The sequence below is a fragment of the Microtus ochrogaster genome, chromosome 2, assembly GCF_000317375.1.
Source record: "Microtus ochrogaster isolate Prairie Vole_2 chromosome 2, MicOch1.0, whole genome shotgun sequence".
Lineage (NCBI taxonomy): Eukaryota > Metazoa > Chordata > Mammalia > Rodentia > Cricetidae > Microtus > Microtus ochrogaster.
Window position 1 is genome coordinate 69,329,125 of NC_022010.1, and position 11,087 is coordinate 69,340,211.

The 11,087-nt window shown below is 46.0% G+C and overlaps 1 protein-coding gene across 3 annotated transcripts in view; it reads left to right on the forward strand.

The window, feature by feature from the left end:
- Kcnj6 (potassium voltage-gated channel subfamily J member 6) overlaps positions 1 to 10,788 on the forward strand; it is a 241,392-nt gene extending 230,604 nt beyond the window's left edge. For all 3 annotated transcript variants that reach the window (XM_013352736.2, XM_005345159.3, XM_013352741.2), the window contains exon 5: positions 6,846 to 10,788. In XM_013352736.2, the coding sequence (XP_013208190.1) occupies positions 6,846 to 6,864 (19 nt within the window). In that variant the 3' untranslated portion in view covers positions 6,865 to 10,788. The remainder of the gene's footprint in view (positions 1 to 6,845) is intronic.
- The last annotated feature ends 299 nt before the right edge of the window (positions 10,789 to 11,087 follow it).

Consider the following 11,087-nt stretch of genomic DNA (forward strand, 5'->3'; position numbering starts at 1 on the left):
GAGAGAGAGAGAGAGAGAGAGAGAGAGAGAGAGAGAGAGAGAGAACATAATATCAAGTTCTCTTATGAATGATTTATGATTTCCAGGAAATTAGATGGGAAAGAAACCATTCTGTGACAAACCATTGCATGTGGTGTTGAGGACGGATAAGCGAAGATGTGTTCCCACATCCCAAACTTAGGAGGTAATGCTGTCTGCCACAGGGACCATGCTGATCTCTACGACTCTTCAGCCACTCGGAAGATACAACCAAATCACACAGTCTCAAAGTCCAACACCATGAAACTTAAATAAATGTAAAAAGAGCCAAACTCCTACTTGGCCTCATTGCCTTAGCAAAAGGAAGCTTCACACAGCCACCTAATCCATGTGGAGCCGCCCCAGGGAAAGGGAGGCTATGCTATATGAGATTAGCTCGTGGATTTGCTCCTCTGCTGGGAAGGGGAGGGGTGGCCACAGATGAAATGTACCATCATGTTCTTCTGGCCCCTCTTCCCCTAGACTGGGATCCTGGTGTGCATGTGGTTGGCAGATAGCAATGGCCACAGAGTCAACAGGTATCAGCTTCAGAGGTAGACAAGTTCCTACTATCCATGTGCAAGTGACCACCTCGAGATCAAGGCTCAGCACCCATCATGAAAACTGTTATATCAACACCGCCAATCTTTGTGAGACCACAAAGGGCTGCTTTTCTCAGGCCATGTAAATAGCCGCTACCAGCAAGCACTAGTGAAATAAATATCCCAATCACCAGAGCTTCTCAAAGTGAAACAGCACCCAGAGGAGCTAGGGGCCCTCAGGATGTCCCAGGAGTCCAAGAGAAGACCCAGTAGAGGCTGAAAGCCCTTTTGGAGAAAGCCAGTGCTAGATTTAAGGTCATAAAATACAAATAACAGATCAACTGGAACCAGAATATCAGATTCCAACTGTGCACTGTCTAAAACCTCTGGATGTTTAGTCAGGGTTTTCAGAGAAGGGAGGGCACTGTCCTCAGACCCACCCTCTCTCAGTGCCTCTGCCTGTGGGTGACAGTGAGCAAGACCCTCCCCTGCTCAGCTTGGGCTGGCACATGGCTCGCCGTGCCCGCCTGCTGAGGCCTCTCAGAGTGAGTGTCCCCACCAAGGAGCTGCTCCTTGTGCATCTGGATGATGGCCCCCTAGAAGTGTCGTAAGGACCTGAGATTTTTTTAAGAATGCCTGGGAGGCGTTCTTGACTCCACAGATCACCTCCTGAGTCAGGAATGAACTTAGACCTTTGGAGTCTGCCAGGTACCAGGGAACCCTGTCCAAATGTAAACCCAATAACATATTAAGGCAAAACTGAAGTCAGCACACCGAAAGAAATCCCCAGAAGTTCTGATTTCACCCGAACGATTATCTCCATGATATCCTGAGTTTCTGTTTTTATTACACATCAAAGGCTTCATACTTGAGAAAATTTCACTATGAGGGTCCACAGAGCTGTGAGGACAGGAAGTCAGTCACTCGGGATATTGCAGTTCCCTTCTGGAGAGCAGAACCTGTCCCCTTTCTAAGCTAGTCTCAGTGCTTAGTGGGGTCCGTTGGAACCCACCCTGGTCACAGCATCCACACATTTTCCCTGACAGAGCTGCCAAAGGAGGAGAGTTCTTTAACTCCACCCTTGAGCAGCGTCTACAATGTGTGGCTCGTTATCTGACAGGCCCACCTCTTACCGCTAACTCTTCACTCCTGCTGACTTTATTGGCGTCTGACACCCCCCTCCCCGCCCCCAGATAAAGTATTTAGACCATTTTGCTCCTGCCATTATGCACCTTGAGCTTACTACTGGTATCTGGACCTCTTTGACCTCCTCCCAGCAAATGACCAGAGCAGGGTCAAGCGAGGCCTGGCGCTGGGGGACAAATGGGCAGCCTTGGTTGGGTCTTTCTGTCCTCCAATTTGTAGCCTGTGATCACCTAGACAGTTTCCAGACTTCTCAAGAAGTCCCGAGGACCGTTGTTCATCCCAGCATGCCTCCTCTAAAACCAGAGGCACACATGACAGCAGTGCACGCACACACACACGGGTTCCGATGTGACCCATGCACGTGCCTCCGTTGGTAAAGTGGTCTTTTCTCTGCTCACAGCCTATACAAACACCCAGCACTCTGACATGTCTGCTACCCAGACTGCTTCCCAGTTCAGCTGCTGCCATAGCAACCCTCCATCTGCGAGTGTGGACCACTCTTGTGCAGACCAGAGGAGGCTTAGGGGAGATCCCAGAAGCAGAACTCTGCAGACAGCCTTTGGGGTAGCCCAAAGAAACAAGAGCAGGGCCCAATACATGTGTGCTCATTTAGCAACCAAGTGTGGGGTGGTCTTGTTGCACCCTACAGCAGTGTGCACATAGTGACCACATTGTGTCTCACACCACACACACACACACACACACACACACCTTATCTTTTTAAAACCCCAGAAAGTATATTCACAGTATCCAATGGAACAGATGTCCAAAGAATTGCCATTCTCTTAAGTAAACACTGTCTTCCATATTAAGACTGGCTCTAAACAAATAATGTTTCAATAATAAGCCTAAGTACAAACAATAAAAGATTATTCATATTTGCTGGGTATAGTGGCATGTGCCCGTAATCTCAGCACTTAGGAGATGCATGGAGGAAGATCAGGAGTTCAAGGTCAGTCTGAGCTATGTGAAACCTTACCTCAAAAAAGAGAGAGAGAAACATAAATCAACATACAGTTTATTGTTGAAAATCTTACTTCAAATTAAAGATACTCGTTTTTATCCAGAGTTCAGCGCCCTCAGAATTCTGTTTCTTCTTGAGCTTTGTGTTTCCTTCTGACTTGAGCCTGGGTCTAGGCTCCTGTGTACGGATGGACATGCGAAAGGAGGCTTGAGCCCTGATGCGTTCAACGTGCGAGCCAGTCTGGCCCCTAGAGCAGGCTGAAAGGAAGTCAGCTGGGCAGGGACGATTCCACAGCAATCGCAGAGGACAAGGAAGGGAGAGAACTGGGATGTGGAAGTGCTGTAGATGAGGGAGGTGTGACGTGGGTATCTGCTTTCACAGAGATCTCTGATGCACGCCCACGCAGCTGATCTCAGCACCCAGGGCTGATGCACATCCACGCAGCTGATCTCAGCACCCAGGGCTGACCCAGGGCTCACTGTATCTTCAGGGACAGGAGTGGATAAGTGAGAATTTTCCACAGCCCAGACAATCACACCTTAGGACTTGCTCCTAGCTGGTTTTCGAGTTCTGTCACAATAGGCACCAGCACTCTCAGCTCGTTAGCACACCATCCCTCCTATTTACATCTTTCCCTCTGTGTTCTCAAGGAATGAGGAATTCTCTGAATGCTGCACAGTGTGGTGAAATGTTCCCAGACCTTCACAACGAACATACCAACTGGAAAATATCAAACAGTGACTCATAAGCACATGTGCGTGAATGCATGCGCACACACAGACCACATTCTTAGACCTCCCAATCAGCTATGACCAAGTCCACACAAGCTCCCAAAAGGTGGCACTGGAGATGTGGCAGTTGCTGCTCTTACGAAGGAGTTAGGTTCCAGGGCTCATGTCAGGCAGCTCACAACTGCCTGTAACTCCAGCTCCGGAGAATGTGGCACTTCTGAGCTCTGCAGGCAGCTGCAACCATGTTCACACACACACACACACACACACACACACACACACACACACTTTAAAGTAATAAAAGTTAAACCGAAAAGGAAAGGTTTCTGGAAGACTAAACATGAATGAGGATCACCCTCCAGGTCATCGCAGGGGCATTAGCTATTAAGTGATCTCACACATGGCTGGCCCACACACAGGATACGCAGTAGGGAACACGAACCCCCAGACAGTGTTCTGTTGGAGTCTGGGAGCTTGGCCCCGGTCTGCCCGCCCCTCAAATGAGCTATGTGGTCTTAGATGAATCACTAAACGTCTCCCAATGCTCCTTTTCATTTCTAAGTGGGAAGTTATAATTGTGGGGGACATTGTAAGTTCACAGAAAAATGAAGCAGGAAGTACAGAGTCCCCATGTGCCACATCCCCTCCCACTCCCCTCACCCTGACAAGACACACCGCTGTTCGTAAGTTCACCCCAATACACTGTTATCACCCACATGTGGAGGTGAAGTTAGGGCTCACTCTTGTCCGTGAACATCGAATGTGTTTGAGCAGCTGTGTAAGGACAGTTCCCACTGCTGTCGTGTTATATAGAGCAGGTTGGCTACTCTACAATTCCTCTGCAGCCCTCCCCCTCTCTAACGCCCCCTGCTCCTTCTCGGTCTGCATCATGAGGCCTCTTCCATAGACTGTGGCTGCAGTCACCCAGGGAAAGCCTTCTGGAGCTGCATTCTTCCACTTGGTAGTATACACTTGGTAGTATACATTTGGTAGTATACACTTGGTAGTATACACTCAGGTCCCTCCAGTGGCTTCTGGTGGCTTCCTAGCTCTTCCTTCTCCACTTCTGAACAATATTCCATTTTCTGGACAGACCAGAATTTACATAGCCATTCACGTACTTAAAGTGTCTTGGTTGTTGGTCTTCCACCTTTTTAGAGATAAAACATCTAAAAGCAGCCATCTGTGATTTTTATATGGAAATAAGCTTTCAGCTCATTTGGGCAAATATCAGAAATTATGATTCCTGTGTTGCATGGTGAGACACTTCCCTTGTAAGCTGTCTTCCCTGGGGGCTGTACTACCCTTTCATTCTTCTAGGAAGGAGTGAGAGCTCTGGGTTGCTCCTCCCGGCATCTGGTGGACCTGTGCCCTTCTTACAGGTGTGTAATATGCTATGGCTGTGTACCATGCAGGTAACTATGGCATTAAACACCTTCTCAGAGACTCCTGCCTGTCTGCAGATTGCCATGCTGGGGTCTCTGCTGCGATCTTTCATCCATTCTGTAGGTGGACATTTATTTTCCTGTTCTTGAACTGCAAAGGCTCTTTGTATATTTTGGATTCTTGTTCTTCATTAGCTGAGACTTTTCGCAAATATCCTCGCTGCTGGCCATTCTCCGAGAGTGTCTTTTTCTCTGCAGAAGTTTCTTATTTCCATGAAGTCCAGCCTGGCAACCATCTCTCATGGGATGTACCTTTGGAGCTACATCTAAGACCCTGTCACATCCCCAGATCACCCAGACTGTCTACTGTCTCCTGGGAGTTCTGTCCTTTTATCTATTCCCCACATCTATGATGGGTCTGAACTGATGTTTGTTTGGTGTGAGGTTTGTGTTCAGATTCCTTTTTTATCTTATTTTTGATGTGTCTAACAGTTTGCTGAAATAGCAGCCTTTGTCGCTTTGCTGGATTTATGCGGCTGTTTCTGGGCTCTCTAGTCAGGCCCATCATCTGTGCCCAGCCCGCCGACGCTTTTACCAATATCACACCATCTCGACCGATACAGCCACTTCACTACCAGTCCTAGCATTTGGTGGCACCTGCCGTCTGTCTTTGCACAGTTTCTTCAACAGTGAATGATTCATTTGGTCTATTCTGAGTCTTCTGTTTCTCATGTAAACTTTAGAGAGCTGATATCTACAAATTAGTCTACTTGACTTTAGATTGGTATGGCGTTAACTCTAAAGATCAAGATAAGAAGAGAAAGCACCTTGACATGACTGGTTTTGTCGCTTATCTGGGTCTTCGGTGTCTTTCAACCCTTTATAGTCTTCCTCACATAGATCTTAAACATGGTTTATGAGACTTATACCCAAGCATATTTACGTCAAGGGCTACTAATTTAAATGATTATATTTTTTATTTCTGATTCTAATCACTCATTGCTAGTGAATAAGAAAACAGTTGGTTTTGTATACTAATTTATGTCCAAAATCTTTATGTAATTATTTTTTTTAATCTTGGCTTTGCTGAAGTCTTTAGTCTCAGAACTCAGGAGGCAGAGGCAGGTGAGTTCGAGGCCAGCCTGGTCTACAAAGCGAGTTACAGGACAGCCAGGGCTACACAGATAAACCCTATCTTGAAAAAACAAAAACAAAAAAGGGGGGGTGGTCACTTCTTAAAGATGTTCTAGAGGTGAAAGTCTCATCTGTAAATGATAACTGTTTCTTCCCTCCCAATCTGCGTATCTTTTATTAACTTTTCTTGTCTTATTGCATCATCTACACCCAGAATCACGTCAAAAAGCTCCCATTCTGGGTCTGAACAGAAAACAAGTCTGTCAGCTAAGTGAAGTGAACCGAAGGGAGTTTTAAATACCACTCCCCTAGTTAAAGAAATGCCAAAATAAACAAACGGTAAAAATAAAAAAGAAACATCCCTCCAGCCATACTTTATAGAGAACCACTGTGTTTAGCGCAGTTTTATTAGTAACTGCAGAAGGCTTAGAGACCAAGATGCACCCCTGTGACAAGTGAATGAGCAAGCAGACAGCTCAACAGTGACGCGTTCCAAAACAGAAAAAACAATCCACAGAATCATGGCACAACATAGGATAACATTAAGTGCAAATTATTAAGTTAAAAAATTCTAAAAGGGCCATGCTACTGTGTGATTTCAGCTCTCTGATTCCTACTGAGGACTTTCATGGTGGATGGCTGCTTGGGTTTGATCAAATTCTCCCTCTGGGTCCAACAGTAGCAGCACACATGATGTGTATGACTCTGCCCGCTAGCGTGGATTACAGGCATTTGCTTTTGGATGTTCAACTGCTTTTCTTATCTGGCATAAATCCCACTTGGTTATAGTATATAATTCTTTTCATGCATTGTTAGATTCAATTTGTGAGCTGTTTGTGGTTGAGGATATTTGGATCTGTGTTCGTGAGAGCTATTGATCTGTAGTTTTCATTCACTGAAGTATCTTTTCCTCATTTGTCCTTAGGGTGACGCTGGACTCCTAGTGTGGATTGAGAAGTGTTTCTTCTAATTGCATCCTCTGAAAGCGATTACAGAGAATTGCTAGATTTCCCTCCTTAACTACTTGGAAGACTCCACCCAGAATGAGCCCATCTGGACCTAGTACTTTCTGGCTGGAAAGGTCATGAATAATTTGCTTAAAGTCGGGGCTGGAGAGAGGACTCCGCGGTTAAGCTTGCTTAGTGCTCTGCAGAGGGCCTGGGTTCAGCTTCCTCGGGCTACCGCATGTGTGTGGTACACATAAACCATGCAGGCATTCACGCTCATACACACAAATAAAAATAAACAAAGCTTTAAAGTCTCTACTGTACAGAGCTTTGGGATCATCTGTTTCCTCTCATGTGAGCTTTGCCAGACTGTATGTTTCCAGGAATGAGTCTACTTCACTCAAGCAGAGAGCGTGGATGCATCCTTCCGTGTCTTCTGTGTCCACAGGGTCTGTAGCTATATATACCCTTCTATCCACTTCTGCAGGGGTTTCTAGTTCTCTCTCTCTCTCTCTCTCTCTCTCTCTCTCTCTCTCTCTCTCTCTCTCCTTATCCACTAGAAATTTAATTTATTTTATTTCAGAGAACTGGTTCTTGGGCTCTTGGTTCCATGAGTGTTTTGACTTCCTGTTTCAGTTCTGTCAGCCCGTGCCCTTCTTTACTACCCTGCTTACTCTGGATTTAATCCACTCCTACTTAGATGACTGATTATAAATTACTTTTCTGTTTGATGCATTTGATGCTATAAATTTGTGTTCGGGTTCTATTTTTACTTCATGTCTAAAATTGTGATTTCATCTTCACTCAGTTCAGAGTATTTTTTTAATTTCTCTTGAGATTTTTTTCCTACACCCTATGTTACTGCGAACTGTGCTGTTTAACCTTAAAGTGTTTAAAGATTTCCCGGGCCTCTTTCTATTATTGACTTCTAGCTTAAGTCCACTGTGCTCTGAAAAGGAACACTATAGAACTTTTATAGTCATAATGTATTAAGGTGTTCTAACGGCTCAGAACAGAGTGTCGTGATGAATGTTCTCTCTGTCCCCGAGAAGAGTCTGTCACCTGATGTTCAATTCCTCATTTTTCCAGCTCTGTTTGACCCACCGTCTGTCTCTATGATTCTAGTTACATCCCCATCAGTCTAAGTCTGCGGCACTCTTAAGCCCATGGTCCCTAACTGAGTCAACTTTTAACTTTGGAAATTCTTCCTTTGTAAATTCAGCTTCCAAAACTACTCCTGTCCCCAGCTCTCCTCCCTCCACCAGCCACACCCCCCTCTCTCCTCCACCAGCCACACCCCTCTCCCCTCTCCTACCACACTAACCCAGGTGGCAGATAAGCAATTATGAGGTAGGGGTTTTCTTAGGGCACTGTGACCTCCACCAATGTAGGAAAATGCTTCACAGAAGGCCAGCATCAGTGACATAAAATAAACACACGTCCGCACATTAGACAAGAAAGTCATCCAGGGGATGGAAGAGACAGCTCAGTTTTTAAGGGCACGTGCTGCTCTTGCAGAGGACCAGAGTTTGGTGGCAGGCACCTGTATCAGGAGACTCACAACAACCTGTAACTCCACTGTAGAGATTCCGATGCACCTGAGCAACACACATGACCATTCTAACACAACAGATACCTATTAATAAAGGTCTTTTTTTTTTTTAAGTAACCCAATACCGGCATGTTACTGGCAAGCTGATTTCATCACGACTCCAGCTCTGCCCCTGGAAACATGCATGGAGGAACTTCACCAGAGCTGTTGAGTCTAAACCAAACGCTCAGCAGAAGATGAAGCCTTGGGAATGCTCAGGAGCCCTGCTGTGTTTTAGCTGTAACACGGTTGGCAGCATTGCTTATCTTCTGCCATGTTTTAGTTGTTTACCCAAAGCAGAAAGAAGAAATCCTTTTCATTATTGGTTTAAAATGACTTGTATCTGCCTTTCTCAGCAAAGGGCCTGAGGTTTGTGTGCTGAGTAAAATAGGAGGCTTCTCTGTGAGCTAGGATAGGAAAGAAACTATTCTGAAAAGTTCACTAGTTCAAAAGCCCATTGTCAACGCCAGCATCCTTTTATCAGGTTCAATGAAACTGAGGCTAAGACTGAGTCCCTAGTCCAGCGTTGTCTTGTGCTTCCGTGGACCATAAAGCTCTCATCAAACCATCACACAGACCTATCGAGACAAACCCAAGGAGCCCTGGAACTGGCTCTTTAGCTCAGCTGTCATGAGGTCCCCACTGGAATCCATTTCTAGAGAACACAAAGGGCTGGGGCCGAGACCCAGGGGCTGAGAATGGCCAGTGCTTTTCAGAGGACTCCCGTTTGGTGCGCACCACCCGTGCAGAGCAGCTCGCAACCCCAGAGGACTGGCTCCCTCCTCTGACAGTCTCAGGCACCCACACACAAGTAACACACACTCACACAGACAAATTTAAATTAAATTTTAAAATGTTTTAAGCAAGCATAACACCCCCACAAAAAAAGTAGGAACACAAATAGACTTAGTCTTCAACTCTGCCCCCAGCAGTTTTCCTAAGAACTCGAGTCTAATAAAATGCTTATGTCCTACAGAGAAGGCTCTCGTTTTCAGGTATCCGGCAGTCTTCAAAGCTGAGAGCGTGCCAAACAATCCAGCAGCTAGCTAAAGTTAGACAAGGACAAGGCTCTACACGAGGCATTCTGGTCATGGACACTCAGCGAGCACTCACTGTCCGTGAGCAATGTCTTAAGCAAGGTACCCTGCAGGATAATAAATAGTAACCTCCTCCATTGTCTACAGCAAACACCACCCATGGCCACAGCTCTTACTGTGTGACCACACAAAACCCTGGGATTAAATCCTGATCCCCATATCACACAAGAAGCAAGTGAGTCTAGTTTTAGCGATAAAATACTTAGTTGGAGGGGCAGCTTTAACACATTGAGTGGAATTTAAGGACAGCCAGCCAGTCTCTATATAAACACTCAGCAACAGGATGGCGTGGCAGGAAGGGACGTACCTGATATTCCTTGAGGCCTTGGCGGGCTTTTCAGGGGAAAGGCGTGTCATAATGAGGGGGCCCGGATTGAGACTTAAAGACGTGCTGTGGGGGAGGGGTGGCCTACACAGGGTAGATGACCTCCCAGGGGATTTGATAAAATTACATTGTGAAAACTGGTGCTAAATTGTAGGTGATCTTGAAGGAGGGACACAGACGGGCTTATTAATAAAGCCATCACAGTGTCGTAGCTCCTGACGCTTCACGGCTGAACAGGAGGACAGTTTCCAGCCATCATAGTGTTGTAGCTCCTGACGCTTTACGGTTGAACAGGAGGACAGTTTCCTCGGAACCGAAACAGGATGGTCTTGGCACAACTGTCCAAGCACTCCCAAATAATTCAGGGAATCTGTGGGATGAGGGGAGCTGGAAAAATTGGAATTTCAGAGGCATGTGATAGTAAATTCTAAGGCTGGCAAAATCCTACGCTGAGAACCCTGGGCACCCCCTGGAGCTTTCTTTACGCAAAAAAAACCAATGATCTTTTAGAAATGCGCAGAAAAACACAGGGAGAAAAATCTTCCCCAGAAATCCAGAAATCTCCCGCGAAGGCTTCAACTTTTCTTCGCAGTAAAGTAGCTGATACCTGCTTCTGAGGTCATTGTTGCCAACCTCCTGCCAAGCTTTTGGAAAGCGAAAGCCAGGCAGACCTCAGGCCCTGGTTTGGCTCCTGACCCACACGTCCATCCTTTTGTAACTCCCTCTACTCAACTCCAAGTCTGTCTGCGCACGCGCAACGAGGCGGAAGCATGCTAAATGCGAAAGCACAAATTATGTATTGAGAAATCTCTACAATGCCAAATTTTTTTTAGAATAAATATATATATTTAAGAACTCGCTGTGTTAGGGAAACTGTTTACATATTGAGGCGTTCCTCTTTTTTTGACTGGAACAATAAAAGAATAATTTGATATGGCCTTTGTCTCTTTTATACGTGTGTGTGTGTGTGTGTGTGTCCAAAGAAGTCAACCTATTCTACAGACACAGGAGGGAATTCATCTCAGAGTTCAAAGAGCTGCCTCAGGGTCATTCAAAATGCACACCTTGCACCCAGAATACAAGGACAGCATGGTGATTGTGCAGTATCCCTGCACCACACTGGCCCCATATTTTCCTCTTCCCATCATTCCCTCTGCCTTGTGATGCCTCTTCAGCATACGGCACTGAAATGCACCAAGGCATTCAT